The sequence below is a fragment of the Lissotriton vulgaris genome, chromosome 8 (genome assembly GCF_964263255.1).
Source record: "Lissotriton vulgaris chromosome 8, aLisVul1.2, whole genome shotgun sequence".
NCBI lineage: Eukaryota > Metazoa > Chordata > Amphibia > Caudata > Salamandridae > Lissotriton > Lissotriton vulgaris.
In genome coordinates this window covers 856,815,173-856,840,186 of record NC_141696.1, presented here as the reverse complement: position 1 = coordinate 856,840,186, position 25,014 = coordinate 856,815,173, and the positions used below count along the sequence as shown (strand labels likewise).

At 42.3% G+C, this 25,014-nt stretch overlaps 1 protein-coding gene across 4 annotated transcripts in view; it reads right to left on the bottom strand.

The window, feature by feature from the left end:
• The window catches only part of MID1 (midline 1), a 511,850-nt gene that overhangs the window by 133,846 nt on the left and 352,990 nt on the right, over positions 1-25,014 (bottom strand). For all 4 annotated transcript variants that reach the window (XR_015299320.1, XR_015299321.1, XM_086934783.1 and 1 more), the window contains exon 5: positions 24,676-24,824. Coding sequence is in view for 2 of the 4 variants with exons in the window: in XM_086934783.1 (XP_086790909.1) it covers positions 24,676-24,824 (149 nt within the window). In the remaining 2 variants the exon portion in view is untranslated. The remainder of the gene's footprint in view (positions 1-24,675; positions 24,825-25,014) is intronic.

Genomic DNA, 25,014 nt, shown 5'->3' with positions numbered 1-25,014 from the left:
CTCCTAACCAGTTGTTCAAGGTGGTGGCTGCCTGACTCAAGGGTGCGTTCACATAAGTCGAATGTCACCGATGGTCACAATTGGTGGCAACCGCTGGTGTAGGATGGATGATCATATAATGTGGCATTTGTTCATGTGCGTACATATGGAAAGGGCTTTGCGGGCTGTTTGTTTGATCTGCACTGTGCTGGGTAATTTCGTCACTCATGACTGCCAGCAGAGAGCATTAAGATGTACGTTCATATAGCCATCATAAATTAGCAGAAACAGAGAACAATACACCTGAGCGCGTTCATCAGCAAATCATAACTTGCCTATGCACGAGCTACAATCTGTGACTCTGCAGCTTATGTAACAAGCAATGATGGATAGAGGGGGCAAGCAGCGATGAGGGAAGGGGTGGGGGTACGGCTCAAGCAGTGAAGCTGTTCACTTTGAAGTCAGAGAAAGAAAAGTAAACAGGCACCCTGGGGGGGGGGAGGGGGGGGGGAAGGACGACGACAATGCTTGACGTTTGACCTCGGTCTTTGAATGGGATCTAAGACATAATATTGACAGACAGAATATAGACATACAAAAATATCGAAGCCAAAATATCGACATCAAACATATCGAAGTTCTATCTACATAAAGGTAAGAACAAAAATATATAGAGAAAAAATATTGTAGTACAAAAATATAGGAGTAAAAAATATCGTTTTTTAAAATGTATTAATAATAATGTAAAAATAATTTAAAAATACATATAATTTAACAAATTATAGATATAAACATTAAAACATATTTAAAAAATAATAACTAATACATATACATTTAAAATAAATTAAAAACTCTACATATACATTAATATATATACTTACTCCACATATTGCATCAGTAGGGAAAGCATTGGATAGCGCAAGGGTAAAAATTACTATTCCCACTCCAGAGGGTGCAACAGTAGGGAAAGCGCTGGATAGCGTAGGGGTAAAAATTACTATTCCCACTCCAGAGGGCGCAACAGTAGGGAAAGCGTTGGATAGCATAGGGGAAAAAATTACTATTCCCACTCCAGAGGGTGCAACAGTAGGGAAAGCGCTGGATAGCGTAGGGGTAAAAATTACTATTCCCACTCCAGTGAGTGCAACAGTAGGGAAAGCGTTGGATAGCGTAGGGGAAAAAATAACTTTTCCCACTCCAAAGGGTGCAACAGTAGGGAAAGCGTTGGATAGCGTAGGGGTAAAAATTACTATTCCCACTCCAGAGGGTGCAACAGTAGGGAAAGCGTTGGATAGCGTAGGAGTAAAAATTACTATTCCCACTCCAAAGGGTGCAACAGTAGGGAAAGCGTTGGATAGCGTGGGGGTAAAAATTACTATTCCCACTCCATAGGGTGCAACAGTAGGGAAAGCGTTGGATAGCGTAGGGGTAAAATTATTATTCCCACTCCAAAGGGTGCAACAGTAGGGAAAGCGTTGGATAGAGTAAGGGCACAAATTACTATTCCCACTCCAAAAGGTGCAACAGTAGGGAAAACGTTGGATAGCGTAGGGGTAAAAATTACTATTCCCACTCCAGAGGGTGCAATAGTAGCAAAAGCGTAGGATAGCGTAGGCGTTATATTAACATACTTATCAATTACATATTTTTTTAAACAAAAAATAGATGTAATATTTTATTTACAAAAATATATTACTAAATACCAAATATTTATCATTAATATTTACTTAAATAACAAAAAATTACTTCCCACGCTACTCCCCCTTTAACACACAACACACACAAAAAACACAATTAATATTAATATCAATTAATCAATTAATAACAATTAATATTATTAAATTGATGTAATTATAAATTAACTAATTGACAAATATTAATTACCAATTAATAATTATTGAACAATTAATAATTATTTAACAAGACATTGTTAAGAATAAACGATTTATTAATACCTTATTTATCATTATTATAATAAAATAATTTTAAAAAACGAATTACCAATTAATTAATTACCAATTAATTAAAATTAAATACCAATAAATAAATACAATCTCTTTAATTAATTTAATTTAATTATTTCACACCCTATTCCCCTATAAACACACAACCCACTACACATAAATAAATCACATAAAAAATGTAATTATCATTTAATCCCTTAATAATAATTAATTACCAATTATTTATTAATTTACAATAACAAAAATAAAAAATATTACTACATGAACTCTAATTAATTTAATGAACTAATTAATAATAATTAATTACCAATTAATTATTAATTAATTAACAAATAATCATTAATCAAAAATATTTTTAAAAAACATAATAATGAATTAATTTTAATTAAATTACTTCCTACCCTATTCCCCTATAAACCCACAACCCGCTGATACTAAAACGCAAAATGTAAACAAAATTACTAATTTCTAAACCTACATTAAAAAACATTTAACAAACATATAAAATACATAATAAAATACATAACACTAAACAAAATATTAGTAACATAGACACCTTAAAATCGATATTCTGTCCATGGATATTATTGCACATCGATATTCTATACTATCGAAATTAAAACATTGATATTATTGTATATCGATATTTTAATTTCAATATTTTGGCTACCTACCCTTTGAATGCACAACAAACGTGACGAGATGAGAACAAGATTTACAGGCCTGTTTACAGAAATGGAGCAGAGCGAGTGAAAACATGACCAATTGTGTTACGTACTCTTGAACAAAGAAAAAAGTAGTTCATAAAACAGTTCCTAAAATGGGAGCAGTGGATGGATAATAGTAATTGGTCCATGCTCTCAGGGAGGGCTGAAAACACAGAGAGGCATGACGAATGCATGCCATGGACAAATGGAGAGAAAGAATAGGAGTGATAATGGAGCCAGCATATAGGAAGCCTATGGGCTGGCTGAAGCCCAAGAAGTATATACAACATGTCTCTTCGAGACAGTGCTTGCACTGTCTAACAGAGGCCTAAAAAGGACAGATTGAACAAGGAGGCGGAACTCCATTAAAAACATGCATGGAAGCTGTCTGGTATAGCGCACAGCTACCCCAAAAGGCCCGCAGGCACTGAGAACAGGCACACCTGCAATGCCTTGGCAGGCTATGCCAAAATTAGAATAGATGAGTCCATAGGAGTTTCCTAAAAAAGATTGGCAAGGAGGGTGTTCCACAATTTAGCAGTTAGAAAGTCAAAGGAACGCCGCCACACCCATACTTTTTTATTACCCTAAGGACAGTCACCAAAAAGGGGTTCTCAGAACGTTATGATCTCTTAGCATGTAAGGGCAGAGTAGCGTTTGAATCAGGAGGAGGCCTTTTTCTAGCATCGCTCGATGGGCCATACATAGAACCTTGAAATGTATCCTCTTTTGCATTGGAAGCCAATGCAACGCCACCAATGCAAGAGCTGCTGAGTGGTGTTTGGGGTGCTTGAAAAGTAAGCATGCTGTGGCATTCTGAATGATTTGTAGGTGTTTTAGGAGATATTGAGGGCTTTCCAGGAATAAGAAATTGCCATAGTCAAGTCGGGAGTGAATTAATCCCTGTATATTTCCCCTCTTGGATAAAGGTGGCAGCCACTGCATGACATTTCTGTGCCTGCTTGTTACATTGTATAATTGCATTTGTTTTTATTTTAGCTGGATTTATTGTAATAATTTTAACTGAATCAATAAAAAAATCATCTGGAGTTTTATATAGCTCGAACTTGACCCGAACATATCAGAGCACTTTACACGAGCACCAGTTGCCTTAACCTCTTCGATGCTGATGACGAGCTAAGCTCGTCATCAGCCACGGGTGGCGTGTGCGGATGACGAGCTGAGCTCGTCATGTAACGCGGTTTTGCGAAAACAGCAGCACAGCGGAAAAATCACCGCAGCAGCGATGCGGTTAAAGACATACAAATACATTTTGGAAGATTACGTGATTTGCCCAGAATCACAGGATGTTAAGCGCCTCTTGCTGAGACTCAAACTCGGTTCCCCAGCATCAAGGGCAACCGCCCAGTCGTCAGACTACATCCTCTCCCCCTTCATTCACAACGTTTACATTTCTAGAAAGTATTGACGGTTTAAGCCCTATTTTTGGTAATTTTGTACAAAAATGACAACGCATTCTTTCACTTTACAAATCAAGAGGATTGAGTGGATGGACGGGTGTGGGTGGTTAAGGGAGGAATTTGCTGGGCATGACTAGGCCTGATAGTGACTAATGAAACACAGAAAAGGGACATAAGTGTGCTTGGGGAAAGAAGCGTGAAGATGGCGAGATGAGATGAAAAGATGGGTAAGAGGGAGAAGTTGAGCAGTGGTGGCAAGGTTTATGGGGTTATTAATACGGTCGTCAAAACTGAGCTCACCACACTGTATATGAATATACGAGTGAGCATAAAGTGGCTTGTTGTTTTGAGATATCAAAAATAAGCTGGGGTTTATATGTGCAGGCATTTTTAAACTCTTACTAGGACGCAGCAGTCTACCCACAATCTGGATCTGTTACCGTTTTTTTTTGCAGTAACTGACTTCTTTTACTTGAGTCCTGCCAATCAACTACAGATATGTTGATATACATTTTTAAGAAGATTGGCAACACTCTGGCTGCAGCATCAACTGACTCAAGTTTATTTTGGATCTGTTCACTGCCTTCAATCCAAGCCACCAGTATAAATGTGCATTCAAAATAAAATGGCAGGATTTGATTATCTAGGTATCCACATTTGACAGGATGCATGCAAACTGTTCAATCTGAACCTGTATGAGGCCCTGCATAGGTTCTTGGGTAGACACGCGCCATTGATGAGGCTGCCGCTCTCTCTGCCGGGCTATGCAGCTGTGCTTAATATACAACTCCTGAAGCCCCAATACCTACTCTAAAACACCTCATTACAGGGGATCTTGAGACTTTTTCAAGAGGTTAAATGGGAAGATGTGTGTATTGTTAAAGGATGCATGGGCCCCTAGGATCTCAAAGACACTATGTGCCGTGTTAGGTGAATAGCCTTACTGGATACTATTAAATACTGTTGCGGGTGCCAGATCTTCATGATAAATTACTGGATTCGCTCATCACAGCAGTGGCTTTCAATTATAGAGGACAGGAATGTGCTGGCAGGCCTGGGATACCTAGCCACATTACATTACAACAGACAATGGAAATGGATACCAGACTATACTGTGTCGGTATTGAGAGCGTGGCATGCCGCCAATGCAAACATAGGTTGAAGATCATGGTGATATATGGGAAATGCCCTTAAGGGGGTGACCAGTCTTGGTGCTTCACAAAATTGGATTGATAGGTTTAGCAACTCTAGGTGACATATGGGATGGGAATACGGTAAAACCATTCATACAACTGAGAGCTACATTTGAGGTGAAAGCTCAGAGGGAATTCAAACCTACGATTCAGGCATGCTTTGCCAAATTGCCAGTGCATATGACCCATGATGCCACTGTTCAAGACTGTTCTCTGCCCAAAACCAGTGGGCTAGTGCAGAAGCTAACTGGTAAAGTGGCCTCAATAATTTACAGAACACTAAAAAAATGCTGATACACTCCACAAACTTACAGTAAAATTGCAAAGGTCTATTGAACTTGGAAGATAGAGTGGGAGAGGGCACTCTACTGCATCTCAGAAGTAGCAATCAGATCAGGAGTCAGACTGGTTCAGATTAAGCTTTTATATTGAGTTTATTGTTTCCGAACTCAATTTAAGCGATTTCTGGCATAAGATAGGACCTCTGTTTAAGGGGATGCTACCAGACAGGTAGCTTTCTTCATATCATCTGGGCTTGTCCAAGACTGGTAACACTCGGGGAGAGGTATGGCCTGCGTTATCTGGATGGCCATGGAGTAGGAATGAAGGGGGAGGGGCTTAAAATGATTGATTCAGAGCTCCAGACCTCTCACTCACTGATCTCAGCAGAAAGTACTATTGCTATGTACTGCGTCTCCAATGATCTACACTATTGGACGTATATGCACATATAAAGTTGGAGCATTAAAGAAATAACAAAAATTTACCATGACATGAGATGCAAATAGATTTGGATGTTCTCTAGGAAAACCCCGGTACATATTTTAAAGGTTACAACTCTTTAATTTTCTCGGGTAAAGGGTCAAGATGTTAGAAAATGTCAATGTGTGCCAACCATATAGAACAAATAACTGGGACATTTACAGACAAATCTGTATCATTATAGATCTTCCTTAACTTGCATCAAACCATAGGCAACGATGTAGAACATCATATATGGCTTAAAGAAAAACAGTAGCTTGGAAAATCATGTGGAGCTCTGAAAAACAACTCTGCCAGGTCCCACTTGTGTAAGTAACATGATAGTGCCCAGCCACCATCCAATTCTGTGGGCTGTCAGAATCTCTATTGGACTCCTACTAGGCCTGGGCGGTGAACTCCGCTCCGTTCGCAGAGTTTGCTGAGTTTTCTGCATTCTGTGTTCTGCAGAGCTCGCGAAGTGCAGAAAACTCTAACCCGCGTAGTGCAGCAGTTTTTTACCCACTCACGAACGGTAATTTGGTGAATGCGAGCTGCCACTCGGCTAGAATTTCTACCGGAGTGGTAGGAAGATCAGCACTGCACTCTGCTGCTTGTCGAACTCTGCAGAGTTTTTTTGTCACTTTGCGGAGCTCCACGTAGCGAAACTCCGCAAACTACACCCAGGCCTAACTCCTACCCCATCAATACCCAATCCCTCAAATATCCCTTGGGCACTGGATGCCCAAGCATAGTTGGCCCGCCAACCCAGCCCAGAAGCCAGAGGGAGGCTCTGGAGTATCTGAACATGTAGCAACAGCGCAACATCACAAAAGAGAACTGCGCAGAGTGCGTCACCACCAACCACATTGTGGGAACTGCATTTCACGACAGAGGGTCTACCAGCCAGGATGTAAACAGACAGAAGACTACACATTAGCAGAGGCAGCCGCAGGGGAAATACTATTGATACGGAGAAAGGACTTTTTCTGCATACACATCTGTCGTAACAGGGGTCTCAACCTTTTACATAACAAGAGCAACTTATGTTCAATTAATATCATTGAGTGCTACTATTAGTGTTGTAATACTGATCAGACAAGACTACATTATTAGCATACATATGCAAGATTACCAGCAGTGACCACTTTAGTGGATAAGTTAGCGTTGAGAACAGTAAGCTAACCAGCCTTACCATATAGCATCACCAGGACAACAAAGTGCAAACTGTGAGCCCACCCAAAAAGAAGCTGCACTGCAAGCACATCTACTTTTTAGACTCTAGGTACACCTTTTGGATGGGCCAACCCCCGCTATTCCCTAAGACTTGTAAACAAAAAGCAACCAGATTCCCAGTGATATCTTCTGAAAAAGCCATACTGGCAAATGCAACGCACAACTGAACCATCATTTCAGTCCCAGAAGTCACCCCTGGTTAATTTAACAGGAATAATGCCAACAACAAACTCATACTGTGCCCATTATTTCCAAGAGCAGTCTATATTTAAAAAGACATCCTACTGATACTTTTACGCAAAACACACACATTTGATGGATAGAATGCAGAGCAAATCAAACATTGACCCCCAGTCAAGAGATCTGAGTTAAATCCATTGTTCTTTTGCTCACCATGCCACCCCAGTTTGGACTCAGCCATATGCAAATCAGTCTTGACCCTGTGCCTCAATGGAACAGTCCAGCCCGAACTGCCAAGCCAGGTCCTCCCTGCACTGGAAACAAGCATCCTGGGACCGGTTTCGGGGCAACACCCCTCATCAGCCAGGCTAGCTTGAATCAAGTGGCACAGTGAGCCCGGGACCTATGTTATTGCCCAACCAATTGTATAGTCATACTAAGCTGTATATCTCAGTGTGCAAGCCAGCTTTCTTTATTTCTAGTTATTTACTATTTCTTCCTCTAATCTGTATAATTTATTTGAATTTAAACTGGTTCATATATAATTTTTCCTATTTTACTGTATTTTATATTAATGTCTGAAATTTCTTTCAATAAACTCATTTTTGAATTGAAAAAGTACAACTTCAACAAGTGCTAGACATACAGCCATTCCGTCCTCTCCCACTCTTTCAAGTTGTCCAATATAGGACCAGCCGCTGAATTACTGTCCAACCACACTCATCGTTGCCTACCCAGTAATACGCAGCCTTATTAATAGAAAAAAGTGCAATACCAAAAAAGTAGCATCGCCAAAATAACTAGTTTTTCTATTAAACCTTTTCAAAATAAAAACTGATGAATACTTCGGGTCCAGTTATTTTCGGAAGATAAAATGAGTCCTTTTGAGGTAAGTTATTCTGATCATGAGCAATTGTGATGGTTATCTCCTTTTCACACAATACTGTGAGATATTTAGGAGGAACAACTGATGCATTACTGTTGTTCTGGGAAGTCTACTAATACATCATCTCTCCTAAAATCGTGGCAGGATCTCATTGCAGCATATTAGCAATGATGCAAATTTGTTGTTTCATCCCTTACTCTATAGAAACAGCAGCATCTTTAATGAACTTGTGCATTCCAGGGATTTAGACATCATCTGGAAACTCCTTTAAAGTGTGGCTGATGAGCAGAAAATGGAAGGAAGGGAAGGAACTGAGACTTATATTTAGCATGCCCTGTTCGTCCATTGCAGTGCTTAGATGGTATTTATATCTTTTGAGGCTGTTTGTAGATCCTGCTATCTCTTAGCATCTGTTTCCTGGATTGCCTCATGGCTCTTTAAGGGTTGCTGTGGGGAAGGCAAAACATGTCGAATTCAGCCTGAAGACTTTAAATTGAGACTAGCACACCTCAGCGAGGGGACTCGCGCTCCAACAGGACAACAAGCATACATACACAAAGACAGCGCTTACACTTGGAGGCAAAAATATCGCCTGTGCCCACTTTGGTCTCTTTATTACTTCCATTAACTCACCCAAAACACCATATTTCAGCTACCTAGAATATAATATGCACACACCGGCATTTAAGTGGACTCTGAGAATCAGAAAACGAAACTAATAGCTCATACACCAGAAAACACCCTCACTTAGCTTGCAAAGTTTCACAGTTCACTCAGAGAAGTTGCTGGGGTATGGAAGTCATGTCAAGTCAAGTCAAATGGATTTATATAGCGCGCTGCATACCCAGAGGGTCTCAAGGCGCTTGAGGAAGGGTGGGGGGATTACTTGTCAAATATCCAAGTTTTAAGTGGGAAATAAGCCACAGAAGCTCTGCTCCATGGGAAATAATTGAACTTTTTTTGCCACGAGGTATTGAACAAGCGTAAGACTCAATAAGGAGTGCTGTGGATTAGCCTTCCTTGCCAAAAGTAATCCAAAAACTGAAGCAAGTGCAAAAAGGATGAAAATCAACCAAAGCGCCAACTGTGCTCAACCACAAAAAAGAGTGAAATAAAAACTAGAGGATATTGAAATGAAAGTTTACCACTTGGACCATCTTGAAAACTAGAGCTGCAATGGAATGAACATCACTTCCACCGAAGAAGACGCAAGATGAAAATAAGGCAGAAATCTAAGGAGAACAACTACTTATGGGAAACTCTGTACGTGACCATATGTCCAAGAAACCTTCCAGGAGACAACATTCAATCATGCAACAGAGCACAGAAGCATTGGCCAAGCCAACAGATCTCGCCTACCTAATTCGAGTGTCAAGCTGTCGGCTTTGCCAATGTTTGTAAAGTATTATTTTAAAGTAGGGGTCTCCAAATGGTCCTGGAGGGCCGGATCCATGCCAGATTTTTTGGATATCCCCATTGAGATACATGTAGTTATTTTAAAAATCTGCCATGGATCCGGCCCTCCAGGACCGGTTTGGAGACCTCTATTTTAAAGAAAAACATTAAAATACTGGAGGAAACACAAACACACATAATTATGGTATCTCAAAACTACACATGAAATTCAAAGTTTTCAATCTTTATAAATGGCATGGTTTAATTATCATGTGAAAATAACAACCTAGGCAATTAACTAATAGCTTGTAAAATATAATAATAGAGAGGCAATGAAATAAATGACATAAAAAGTTATTGCTTTTTATTGGTTCCGTAGACTTAAACAGAAGATGGAGGAAAAGTGAAAGTTGATCTTTTCACAAAGCCCACAGCAAGGAATACCTTGCTATATTATCGTAGTTTCCATCCCCGTAACCACAAGGACAGTATTCCTTTCTCTCAATTCTTGACAGTAAGACGTAACTGTTCAGACCTCGCAGATTTTGATAAACAGGCTAGTCTAATGAGATCTAAATTCATTAATAGAGGATACCCTCACAGGCTTGTGAGGGATTCCTACAAAAGAGCCCGCTACTATGACCGAGACTGTCTTTTGAAAACTAAACCACCCAAAGAACCAAAACAAGTAATTTGTATCATCAAACATTCCACCTTAAATGCCAAGGTTAAACAAATTATCAATTCAAGTTGGCATATTTTAAACAGTAATTGTGCAGATAAACAAAAACTGATGAAACCTCTTTTTGCACATCGACGCAATCGGAATATTAAAGACCATATTGTACGCTCTCGCTTTAATGATTCATATAATCAATTAAAGCTTTTACAGAAATCAATTGATACTAATCAACCAGTGAGAGGTACAATGCCTTGTTCCTCATGCAAATCCTGTGGATCGATTATTTCTGGCGAACAATTTACACATAATGGCTTCACTACTACTGTAAGCCAATTATGGATTTGTAAAACCTCCAATGTGATATACTATATCCAATGCCTATGCATGTCTGGATATGTAGGTGAAACATCCAGAACCATTCAAGTCCGTCTAACTGAGCATCGCTCAGCTATTCAAACAAAAAAACTGCTGGCCCCAATGGTGAAACACTTTATAGAACACAATCATGGTCCAGATGACTTTAAATGGCGAATTTTAGAAAAAATACAGACCCCGAACTCTAGAGGAGGCATGTCCATTAGGAAGAAACTTGAAGTTTATTGGATTTTTGTTTTAGATACGTTTAGAAATGGGCTTAATAGTGACTGCCCACGGGAGATTGCGATAAACATTTGAAATTTATTTCATCTATTAACTATGTCTTTATGGGATGCATACTGAGATAAGAGCTAAGCTCCCATAGAAGATAATTTTTTCTAGTCTTTAGTCGGATTTTCTATCCTGGGCCTATGCATATACTATGATCTCCAATTCGGAATGAGTACTGTATTCATGCACTGATTCCATGATACTTTCTATATATAATCTTTCGTATATGGGAAATAAAGATATTACTAATTATAATGTAATTTGGGCCATATCATCTAAATCTTACTCACAATATGTGCGACGAACAAGGAGAATCACATATACTATCTCATGTAATTCATTCCTTTAATTGAAAATAACTGATGCCACGACCAACAATTATCGTAAGTCCACCACCTATTCTAGTCATGACTGCTATAGGTTCATTATTTACCCCTCTTTTTAATAAGTTTACCACCTTAAGTGAGTCGCTTATCTCCCCTGTCAAAATGACGAGACTTTTCGAGTAGCTGCGAATAGTCTATCGTTCATTTCGAGTATTTCAATAGATTTTTGTAGTTCGTTAAAGACCCTTGTAGTCCGTTATCTACTTTCTCGTTCCTTAATCAAAGTGTATCATTAGAGATCGTTCGAGCAGGTTAGTCCATTGTTAATTTTTAGTATCCCCAAATTCCCCATAGACTCTTGCATAGATCCTTTTAGTCCGCTATCTATTTCCTCGTCCTCGAGCCATAGTATGGCATCTGACCTAGCGAGGCGTGGCGCATCCAATTAAGTAACGGTTTAAAAACGTCTGTGACCGATCGGTGAGTGATGAAACTTGAATATCCGAAATCACATCGGTCCTGGCCCCTGGTCTGCGTATTTGTTTTTTAAACTAAAAGGTAAGCGCGTGATAAATCGCTAAGTCCTTTGTGGCTGGCTTAAATAAAATAGTAATTCCATCCTCTTATTCTCTTGTAGTATCGCATTCTAGTTCACCACGAGGAATAACTGTTTGAAACTAAAGATTTTGCTATTTTGCCGTTTTTAAGGTTAGCGCATCCTGAGATTTAGATGGTAGTTATTTTCGGGATTTTTAGCCCGTCGCTCATCTAATGTTGTAATATCTATTGTCATATAGCTTCCGAATATCCCTATATCAGAAGGACATCATGTGGTACACTTAACTTTAGAACCTTCAACATATTTGTTTTCGGACCAAGTGGCAAATTTAAATATCATTTTTTCCAGGTATGAACATCATTCACCTTGTTGGTAGATTTATGCGCAGAAAACGTACCTACCGCTAAGACCCTATACTATCCATTTATATTTAGATAGCATCTGAATATCCCCATATCTGGAGGACATCGCGTGATACATATAATTAGAAAATCTTCAGTATTTTCGTTTCCAGACCAGGTGGCAAATCTAAACATCGTTTTATACAGGTACTAACACTATTTACTTTGTTAGTAGGTACATGCGTAGAAAATGAACTTATCGCTATGGTCATTTTTGCTTTATTCCATAGATTTCATATTGCTCGAAAACATTCGATACCGTTCTATTTGGAGTTCTATTTACTTCTCTACTCCATTGCCCAGGTAAATCGGATAAAACAGAATCATCATTAAATAAAGATCTATTATAAATCCTCTTTATTTAAAAATGTGCATTTTTCATGTCCCTTGATTCGTAGGCATTTCCAATCTACTGACTGGTACTCACTATATCAGGATGAGTTTCGTACATAGATGTTAAAACCGGGCAACAATTGTTGAAACTGATTTGAACAAGTATTTGCAATGCAATGGTCTCGGCATCATTAATGGTAGAGCTATTGGCATTGCTCATGACGTTTTTTTTTTCTTTAAATCACAAATAAATGGTATTGTCATTAACATTGCCAATACACAGCACTCTGCACTCAACAGCACACAATGCTCTGCACACTCACTGCTCTGCACACTCACTCTGCACTCACTACTCTGCACACTCACTCTGCACTCACTACTCTGCACTCACTACTCTGCACACTCACTTTGCACTCACTCCTCGGCACTCACTCCTCTGCACTCACTCCTCTGCACTCACTCCTCTGCACTCACTCCTCTGCACTCACTCCTCTGCACTCACTTCTCTGCACTCACTTCTCTGCACTCACTTCTCTGCACTCACTCCTCTGCACTCACTCCTCTGCACTCACTCCTCTGCACTCACTCCTCTGCACTCACTACTCTGCACTCACTACTCTGCACTCACACCTCTGCACTCACACCTCTGCACTCACTACTCTGCACTCACTACTCACTATTATGCACTCACTACTCTGCACTCACTACTCACTATTATGCACTCACTACTCTGCACTCTGCACTCACTACTCTGCACTCACTACTCTGCACTCACTAGGAGGAAGGATACACAGTTATACGAGTAGCTTGTCCAGGTTTTTTGCTTTGGATTCTGCGACTTGCAATCCTCTGTACCCCTTTATAAATTCAGATCTGCAAATCTCAGAATTGAAAGGAAAACATCTGGACTTGATTAGATACTCCTACTCGGAACCAGAAAGCTTGAGAGGGTTGAATGAGCCTGCTTAACTCTGCAGTTCGGTAAGTGCTTCCTAGAATCAAGCGACAGGAAGTGTTGAGTTAAATATGAGGGCCAAGTCACAGGCACATCATGCTAGTCTCCCTCAAGTGCCAATGTGCATAGCTGCCAAGGTTTCAGATTGCTATGTGTGACATTTTCATAATTTCAGTGCAATTATGAGTGACATTTCAACAAATATGAGTGACACCTTCTCGCGAGCACAATCAAGTAATAAGGACGAGGGAAGCATATAAATATCAGGAATTACAACCATCTGAGGAATGAGAAACTCTAAGATCTTAAAACTGTTAAAAAGCACCAGAAATGGAAGAGCACTTCAGTGTGAATGTGCGAGGCGCGCTGCTTTTAAGGACCTCATGCCCATGACCCCCAGGATCTGCAGCCACGGCCTCCCTGAGTTCTGGGGCTCTCTAATCGCCCTACTATGTCTCTCACATTCCATAGCGGACACCCAGCCTTGTACTACAGGTGTAAATGTGTGAGTCACTCTGCTTCTAAGCACCTAACACCAATGATCCACGTCCCCTCCTGTCCTCCCTAAGTTCTGAGGTGCTCCCTCAGCGCTACCATGCCTCTCACAACTCTAAGGGGTCACCCAGGCTGCTGACACACATGTAGGGTCATGATACATGTGTGAATGTGCTAGATGGGCAGCTTCTAACACACCACTACCACCCAGAACCTCCAGCCCTCCTTGAGTTCTGAGGCGCTTCTCTGCCCTACTGTGTCTCCCACGCTCATAAGGGGACATCCAGGCTGCAGGTATTGAAAGCACATGACAGATGAGCTGCCTACATTTAAAATTAAGAGTCAACAGCTGACTCGTGGACTCTGCTGCAGACAGGCACAGACATTGACTGGGCAACAAATAGCACTAAGCAGCTGAGGTACACAGCCAGCGGCAGTATTTCATAAACTACCCATCAATTTAGTGATACCAAAAATAATAATTATTGCCCCCGCCCCCTTCTTTGCACAGATCACAACACACCACAGCTTTCACAGAGACCTACACACCACTGAGCAGAGTCACCGGCGCGGCCCAATTAAAACGAATTAGTACATGACACTGCGGGCTCGCTCCGTTCCAGGACTCTAAAAGTACAGTGTAACTAACATTGCAGTTTTTAGAACGTACAAAGCGTGCTCCTGTTATTAGTGTTGGTTTAAGCATGGGGTTACGTGGGGACACAGGAGCGGCAAGGACTGCAGCGCTAAAAGTTCGAAACAGACCCCCAGGCGTGGCAGAAGAACCCGAGTGGGGGCCTTACCGTTGTGCCTGAGGAACCAGCATATTTTGTGCTCACAGTGAACCAAGGTGGTTGTCGGCACAAAGGTCAAGCACTGAGTCTTCTTAAGGCACAAGAGGCGGGAGGGGCAAGCTGCTGCGAGTACGTGAGCGAGAGAGAAATCATGTAAGTGCAGGGATGCATGCAGCCTGACTGGCCGGTTGGGGACTCTGCAGCACTGATGCCAGGCTCAGGCCTTGATACACTCCCCCCGCCCCCCTCTCCCTGATGCCAGGCTCAGACCATGATCCACTCCGCCCTCCCCCCCTTCGCGGCAATCATTTCATTTTAAGAGGTGGGTAGCCTTAGTTCCGGCTGACAGTCTGTCCCTGATTTAAGTTCTATCGGGCCTGGCACTGGCTGCTGCACCAATCTTACCGTTCAGTGGGTGTCACACGGAAGACTCCACGATGTCCGATCACTCCACTGCACTCTTCCTCAGCAGGGTATGGCTAAATCGCATTCACTTGTGGCGCCCATCATAAGCCCCACAGCATGGGGGCCCCTACGAGCAGACAGCAATGCTGAGAAAGCCGAGCGCGGCGCTACCTGCAAACCAATGAGCCCACACTGTGCTGGCTTTTTCGCTTTAACTTCCCGCTGCGCCAGATGGCAGCAGGACGTGACGTTCTCCGCTGCGCCACTGTCCAATTGTATCAGTTGGGCCCAGCCCTGCGTCATGCTGTCTGACTCACAGCCGCAAAACGAAAGCTATGGTGGGGGCGGGACTTCCGCCTTGTGCGCGAAGCCCGCACCCACGAGTGCCTGGCCCGAGGAGCAGTGGTTGAGGCTGCAGATCTCCGGAGTGGCGGTAAGTGCCCATACTTGTAGGGGGGGGTAGAGGGGGGGTGCGCTTGTGTGTGTATATGTATGTGTGCGATGGGGGGGCCTTGGTGCAAGTTTGTGTGTGCTTGTGCGCGCGCGTGTATGTGTGTGTGTGTGTGTGTGTCCGGGGGTGTGTGTCTATGTATGTGCGTGCGTGGGCGCTGGGGGAATTGTCAGAAGACGTGCGGCGTAGAGTGTGAGGCGAGGTGGGGGAGGGGTGGGTGCAGTATCGTGGGCAAAGGAGAGAGCGGACGAGGCACTGGGAGGCATGCGAAGGGGGGGCGAGAGTGCCGGGATAGTGGGCAATTGAGGAACATCAGCGATGTGAAAAGTGGGGTGGCATAGCGAGCGCTGAGCAGGGCTGCTGCGGAAGGGACATGAAAATGCTTGATCACCGGAGTAGCAACGGCATAAGGGGCCCGTTGCTGGAGAGTTTTTAAGAGGTGCGCATCTGTCGGCGGGGGGTGGGGGGGGGGGCGGTCGGCTCCCGTATTGGTGGGGATGTGTGTGTCTGTGTGCATGCGTGTGTGTATGCGTGTATGCGCAGGCGTGTTTGAGTGTTTGAAGCTTCTCAGGAGACAGTGGCTGAGCGCGCGGCCCGCGGCAATCGCCTCAACAGGAAATGCGCGCAGCCGGGACTGTCTCCTGGGGAGCATAGTCGCTGACAAAAGATCTCGGCGGAGACGCGCTTCCGCGCGTTGACGCCGAGACCTAAAAAGGAGGTAAACACGCTCGAAAATATCCTTTAATCTAAAGAATTAGGACTATATATACATAGTAATAACGATTCCTTTGTTTATATAATCTACCCTTAGTTCCCTGAAGATCTGAATAGCAACCTGAATAGTAACCTCGCAAATCAAGAAGGACCACTTTAGCCAGTATCAACGTTTCTGAAATCAAGTGAAATAATAAGGTATTAAACAGTTTTGATAAATAGAGAAAGTATTTTTATAAACAAACATGTATATAATCATACAAATATGAAATTCTATTTTTCCAGAAATCCTTTTCCTAACTTTCTTTGGGAAGAATTTATTAAAGTATCCTATCCTGCAACTTAGTAAGTACCTCCATGAGTGAATATTCAACATTGTAGGGATCAGCTTGAATCTCTATATGATATTTATACCTTAGAGTCTAAATGAGTATTAGTGTATTATTGATTGCATTTCTAGAATCTATTGGATATCATCTATAAATAATATATACATAATCGAACCCTTACGAACCAAATCCTTGTCTATCTGATATGGATTGCCCCTAGTTGATCTACCCGCCCCTCCCTATTCCTATTGACGATTTGAAACCTTGAGCAATGAAACGTTTTGATGTTTAAAATGAGACGCATTTAGTTGTCTTTTTCTTGCTTGTAAAAATTAGAGGTTTGACATTTGATTTATTGCTTTTGGTCAAATAGAATTGGCTGTATTATTAGATATGTACTTTTTTCTTATTAAGTGTTGTTTATAATGAGTTTTAAATAGTTTTTCGTTATATTTATTTATATTTGCAGATTGAACGTGGCTACTCTTGAAGAAGGCGCTGGTCGCCGAAACGCGCGTTGAGATAACAATATTGTGCCACTTGTGTGTCTTTATATTGAATATTAATCTTTTTTCTTTTGTAATTGTAGGAATTTATGAATTTTATTGCTGATGTTGTAGCTCGCTCCTGTGAGCTATACACTGTTTTAATAATCTGTATTTTTTAATGTGCATATTCTGTTTGTTAAGTCTACGGAACCAATAAAAAGCAATAACTTTTTATGTCATTTATTTCATTGCCTCTCTATTATTATATTTTACAAGCTATTAGTTAATTGCCTAGGTTGTTATTTTCACGTCATGTCCCTGACCTAGGAATTATCTGTAATTGGTCAAGCAGGGGGTCCTTGTTGTTCTCACTCATGGTTTAATTATCAGTCAGTCAGTCACAAATCTTTATTTCGACAAACAGAAATAAAAGAGCAGATGAATACAATAAGAGAATTAAGATACATTAAAAACACTATGTTAACTCCATCAATGCTTATGGTTTTCCCCCCCTGTGCTGAAAATCTGGAGTTCCCATTATTCATGACGAGCTCAGCTCGGCATCAGTGTACGAGAGGTGTACCTCATGATGAGCTGAGCTCGTCATGAGCGTCGAAGGTGTTAAAAAAGGTTAAAACATTGTTAAAAGTAATTAATCAATTGAGATAAAAAAAAGAATAAAAAGCAAAAACGACACATTGTGGATTGGACCGACTTTGAAGTAACATTAGTGTAACACCCCCCACGGTAGAGTTGATTTTAATTCAATTTCAAGCAACGCAACATTTGTCCCCACAAGCCTACTATGTATGGCAATTAACACAGGATCATTATGAGGAATACGAAATGAACAACAACATCAATATTGTACAAGATGATTTTCGTGTTGGATTCCTGCCTCCAAGCCTCCCTCTGTCTAGTTTGGATAGGTTGACCCTAGGCTGTATTTGTACCTGATAGGCCACATGTAATATAGGAATCCAGAAACTGAAAAAACTATAGGTGGACATGTATCAGAATACACAATCCTATAGGAGTCCAAGTACCGCCTGACCCTTGATTTGTGGCATACTGGTGCTAACAATTTTAAACTGGCCTTCTTATAAGCAGGACAGAAAAAAAAGAGCATACGTCACTGATTCCATATTCGTTCTGCAGGGCAGGCAAGCCTGCTCTATGGTTCTAAAGGTGCCAGCCCAATTGGCGATGAAGGACTGCAACAGCAGGGTTCTAGTACTAAACTGTATGTACAACGTCCTAGCCAGGGAGTGCTGTATCTCATCTAAAAACTGTACTGTTGTATAATCATCCTTCAGGAAAAGGAAAGAGGCGTTTAGTGAACCTAAAAGGTTCACTGTTTGAATAATACTTAGTCTTAACTGAGCATAGTTCAGCTTTAATGCTCCTTTAGTAGTCAGGGCAGATACAACCCTTAGATCTGTTCACAAACTTTCATTACCCATTTTCCTTAGCGTGTCTCTGACATACTCGATCCAGGGGAGGTTCCTAGACCTTGTTCTGCGGAGTATGTCTTCTGGCCATTGCAGATAAGATTGCAATTCTGGGATGGCCCAGATCTTTCTCCAGTAAAAAATTTGTCTAATTCCTGCCCCATCGGAGATTGGTCTTATCAAATACTTTTAGCTCAGGAAACTCTGAGCAGTATCTAAAAAGAATAAGGTAGTGCCAGAATGTAAAGGAAAACGCTTCCCAATGACAAATTACTTTCCACAGGATTCAAACATTTGTTCTTCTGTAGTATCCCAAGGGAGCAGATTAATTTTTCTTCAGGAGACCAGTGCTAAGTATACCTTCTGCCTCAGAGGCCAGTGAGACCGGCAGAAGGCCGTTCATCCAGCACCATAAAAGTCCTTGTGTGCCAAAGCTTGTGCTTTCATGTAATATGTGGAATCCAGGATATAACGCAATAACGGTAACTTTCTGCCTTTTCAGCCATACCACATAAACAGCAAAAATAACCCTGTTGTGCGAATGTACGTTGTTACAACGCATGCTTTTAGCACGCGGTTTTTATAACGCATTCTTTTACAACGCATAATACAAAGGGGTGTTGGATAGTGAATATTTTAATTTACTATTCCAACACCAGTCCCCGTTGACACTAGGGAAGGTGTTGGATAGTAAATTAAAAGTATTCCCTATCCTTGAGCGCCCCCCAGAGTCATGCGTTGTAATAGAATGCGATTTAAAAACCGCAGTGTAATAGCACTGCGTGCTAAAAGTTTCGTCGTAAACGACGTTCCCCCTGTTGTGCTTTTACAGACAAGCTGGGTGGAGTGAGAGTAAAGTAGTACAAGAGCGAGGGCAGATATTTAAGGGGGAAAGCAACACTAGAGTGAGATTGCTAAAGACACACTCTCAGAGTGCCAAATGAAAAAGAAGAAAGTAGTTCCCTAAAAGCGAGATGGATACATGTCAGCCAATCGATAGGATCTTAAAGAGTATGTTCCAGGGGAGTAAGAAATCGCAGAATAGGATGGCAGGCCATCAAATAAGCAATCGAGAGGGACAATAAATCCCGCCATTGTAAAGCAATGGGCGGCCTCTAAACCCGCTGTAAGTAAACAATAAATGTTTCGCAACTAGAAAGCTTACGCTATCTGGTAAACTAGACCGAAAACAGGAAACTCAAGCCTTATCCTCACAAATGAGGACATGTGAAAGAAATTAAAGGAAGGGGACTGCTGTGTTTTTAGTTATTCAAAATTGAGTTGTTTCGAACTATGAACATTATCTGGTCCAGTACATACCTCGGCTGTGAAAAAGATTCAAATTACCTAAATGGTTTGGGGTGTCAAGAAGGCCATGAGTAGTAAGTGAGTCTGGATGTTGTTACATTTGTGTGGTTAAAATTTAAAGTAGAAACTCTTAAACTTCAAACCTGTGTGTCAGACAAGGAAATTAAAGGAACAAGAGAAATGTTTATTTTTTCTGAAGACTGGCTGAAAAAACATCATAGTGAAAAAGCACGACAAACACCAGACGCATTCCAAGAAGCTTTGAATATTGCCTGTGACCAATAACAGCTGCTGATGCCAACAAGGAACCATTCGACAAATGTATCTGCGAAATCAAAAGAACCATGAAATAGTTATCTCAAACATATAAGGAAAAGCAGAGATGGATACCGAAGCCATAGACAAATGTTCAACAAGTAACCAATGGGTCAAATAGGTTAGGATCTGCAGACCCTAGACTGAAATTAAAACTCTAGAAAAGAAGACTGAAATCTTTTTCTCCAAAACACAAGAGGGGCTAGAGGTCTGGGCTGAATATATGACGTTACAACGAATTCCGTTGCAACGCATGCCTTTACCACGCATGCGTTACAACGGAATTCGTTCACCACACATAACATTTACCACAATTACTAGCGTGGTGACGTCATAGTCGTTAAGAGAAAGCGGAAGTTTATTTTCCGTTTTCTCTTAAACGACGCTGATACCCGACGTGACTCCAGGTGAGTTTCTTTTTGGGGGGGGAGACCCCCCCTTTTTTTTTTTTACCTTTACAACATATACCTTTACTACAAACCTCGTAGTACAGGTATGCGTGGTAAAGGCTTTCGTGTTAACCACGCATGCGTTGTACTGCATGCGTGGTTAACGATTTCGTTGTAAAGGCTTCGTTGTACTGGCCGTTTCCCGTCTGGGCTATGGACCAGGCGCATCTCACATTCTGAAACAGTAGGTCTGGTGTAAGTGGTCAGGCTATCATGGGCTAATAACCGGGACTTGTGCAAATAACTAAGGAGTGGTCCACAGGAAAAGATGCTTAGCGTCATCAGGGGCTGCTTCCCCGCTATGGCAGCGGAGCGTCGCCCCACTGCCTGCATAAGCAAATAAATTATCTTAATGTAGATCATTTTCTTTTTCGTCCTGTGGCTGAGTCTTGGGGGGCGGGGCCACAGCACTACAGCAGGGGGAGGGGGTGGGGGGAGTGGTATGCCCTACTGTCAGTGTACATGACGGTTTGGCCGACCATCTTAGGACGCCCAAACAGTCATGAGCACTGACATCTCTCCAACCCAGCTGTGTTGCTGGGTGGAGAGATAAGCGGGCTCCCAGCTCCCGATGGAGCGCAAAACAAGTTTGCCCAATCCTGACACTGCTCTCATGGCGAGAGCAGCCTCAGGATTGTCTGGAGGGTGAAGCTGGGAACTTCAGCTTGTGCCCAGAGGAGCAGACCGGAGAGCAGAAGGTACTTATTTTTCCTTAGTGTTTCAGCCCCTTCACGCTGGCCCCCACCCACATTTCTCTTACACCAGCCGCTACTGAGTGTCATTAGAGGTTGCCTCTCGATAAAGGTGTCATGCTAGTATGAGGAGCTAGCTGCGCATGTACCGCATCAGGAGTATAGGCATTGCATAGGAAAACTCCCACATGAGCCCAACGAGAGGATTCTGCATGACTAAGCATGGATGAAGGGATTGTGGACATAAAGAGAGATGTATGCGGATTCCTCTGTATCAAATAGAAGACCAAACAATCTCTCAATAATTGCAGCATAACATTTTTTTAGGGTACAGTCACTTGTACGTCAGTGTAACCAGTCAAACAGGTTTTAACCTGTAACATTTAACATAATAAAGTCCGATATACATTTAGAGCAGTGATATGCCAGCGGGGGAAATCCAGACTAGGCCAAGACAAACTGCTACAAAAATTAATATTTGCACAAAGTGTTAACCAAAAAGCAGTGAAAGGACAACCAACAATCTACAATAAATAGGTGGGGCTGCAAAAAAACCCAAAAAACTATGTACTGCTTAATTCATATACAGAAAACATTGTAAAGACTCAGCATAAAAAACTATTGAAAAATTCTGTATATTACATACTGGCTTTCGTAAATAAGACTTTCTAACACGTGGAAGGATTTATCTGGGGAAAATGCTGGTCCGATGCACTACTTGCAGCCGACTCAAATAAGATGCAAATATTGTTTTCACACAACCCTGGATTGGCCAAGAGACTTGGAATGATCCTGTTAGAATCCGGCTCTATAGACAGAATCTTATCCATTCAATGCGTGTTCCCCGGGATTTTTGTACTTTTTCGCCATTCCTCACGAGCTCCACAGACAAAGAAACACTGAAGCACAGTTATTTACCAGGAAATGCAGTTAATATACATCCCTCAAACTGCCAAATCCAGGAAGCAAAGACAATGACGTTTCGAGCACGACTTTGGAACAGAAACGATAACAAGGAATGGTGAAGATTATGTGGAAAGGCAGGCCAAAGGCATCGGGTTGATGCTTACAATGCCTGCAGAAGAGCAAGTGTGTGTGTGTGGGGGGGGGGGGGGGTGATCCATTTACACATGGAGGGTTGCAGGAGTTTTTAAACTGGGATGAGTGGGTACATCATCCATGGCATTGTGGCTTCAGGAGGGGAAGTGAACTGATGGGTGGTTGGGAAGGTGGAACACTGGAGCTCTGCTAGACTACAATTATTTAAAATCAAGCTGCACTTCTTTGGGAGGGAAGGGATTAAATCTTTAGCCACTGGTAAATCAAGATCACTGGGAGTGAAGGGATGAAACCTTTAGCCACTGGTAAATCAAGATCTCTGGGAGTGAAGGGTTGAAACTTTTAGCCACTGGTAAATCAAGATCACTTTCCTGTAACTAGGATCACAACGCTGGGGGAGGGCAGCGGATGGATCCTTTCTATGGCCATTGCTCCTCAGCCCAGTCAGGTGCATCACTGAATAAGGGTGAACCTGGCCTTCCAACTACTCAACAGGGGAACCTCCTCCAATCCGAATCATACCCCACAAAGGAGGCCCGGCTCGGAAGCCACACCCGAAGTCATACATGCTAGCCGTATCCCTCGGATGGTTACTAAACCTGCACAAGGTTTGTGACGTTGGACTCATGAACTGAAGGTCAAGAATCTCATCATGTGGGCACCACAAGAAAAGAGGCGAGGCCACGGGCAAACACTGTGAAATAAACAAAAATGTACTTTCTAGCTGATGCACAGTCAAAAAATAAATGGTCCCTGAATAAGACTCAAGCAGTTGATGCTTGGATATGACATGGAAAAATGCTCCACAGAAAAGGAGGAACTAAGCTAGGTGTAGTGAATCCAAAAAGAGTCAATACATTCAGCAAGAACTTAAACAGAATAATAGTAACATCTGTACAAGTCACTAAGGGTAATGTTGAACACCAGGCAGAGTTTGTTTGTCAAGAGTAGGTAGGTTGGACAGAATTGAGTATTTCCATTTATACACTTATGTTAATAGCTACAATTTTGAGTAGCCTAAAACATACCTTCCTATTTCCGTTCCTACTGCTTGTAATGGGGAAAACGAGATTGCTTGAAAACTACTTTAGCTTAATTTAATATCAAAAATTGAAAGAGCGGAGGGTAGATGCATGTTTCCATGCTTGTGTGGTGTGTTCATATTTGACTTTTGTATTTATTGTAAGAGACACAGCCAATTTATAGTACAAAAAGTCTGGAAAGTCTATTGCACATTCCGTACAAAACTATCTCAAGATGACACCAGGCAAATGTTTTCTCAACTTTCAAGTACACCTGGACAGAAAGCAAGAATTACACCTATACTTTACATTTTGATCTGAATATGAATGGAAAGTACCTACCTCAGGTGCGCCAGTTAACTAGACAGGAAACTGGCTTTTGAAGCAGTACAGCCTGGCACAATGGCAGTGCCACCCAGTTTGTGTGCCTTTGGCGAAGGGAAATGCACAGACATGACCCTTTCAGGGCTGTCTGCCTCTAAATAGATGCCCCCTGCTCCTGAAGCTGCAGTCCTCCCTCTCAGCCACCTACAAGCACCTCTTAACAGCTCATCAAGGGCTGATGGTGTGAGGGTTGCTTATATCGAGAGAGGGTTAAAACTGCCAGGGAGCTAAACAGGGCTAGAACTGATCCCCCCCCCTTGCCCCCGAGTTTGTCCGCTACACCATTGCAGTGAGGCATTGGGAGGTGGCCCCTAAGGTGGTGCACTTACAAGGTGGCACCCAGGACTGTCCCCCCCCACCCCGAGTTTGCCCGTTACAACTGATCCCCCCCCCCTTGCCCCCGAGTTTGCCCGCTACACCATTGCAGTGAGGCATTGGGAGGTGGCCCCTAAGGTGGTGCACTTACAAGGTGGCACCTAGGACTGCCCCCCCCCCACCCCGAGTTTGCCCGTTACACCATTGCAGTGAGGCCTGGGGAGGGGGCACTTGCAAGGTGGCACTTTTGATGCCGTGGCCTGACTGTGTGGCATTGGTGCGGGGCTACAAGTTGGAGGGCTGACTGCGGGGCCCTGGGCAGCAGCCACACTGCCCATGCCCCGCGCCGGCCCTGCCTCGCTCTGTGCGAGATATGTGAATGCAAGTGCGGCCGGCTTTACCTCTCCGTGATGTTCTTGGCCGTCTGCAGGAAGCGGGCGTGGTCGTTCTCCTTGAGGGACTGCTCGGCCTGAGAGATGAGGGACGTCGACCGCTCGATGCACTGCTTGCAGTTGGCAATCTGCTGCGCCAGTTTCCTCAGCCTCGACACCTTCCACGGGGCAAGAAAGCAAGATAAAAAAAGAAAAGAAAACGTTTACTACTTTCTTTAGCATTTGCCTCACAAGCCGAATACTTTTTGCTGCTGATTTTCTCATCTTATCCAAGAAAGACAGACCTCACTCGCTCAAAATGAAAGCCATTTTATCATATTGCCAATAATGCAAGCAAATATGGTAGGA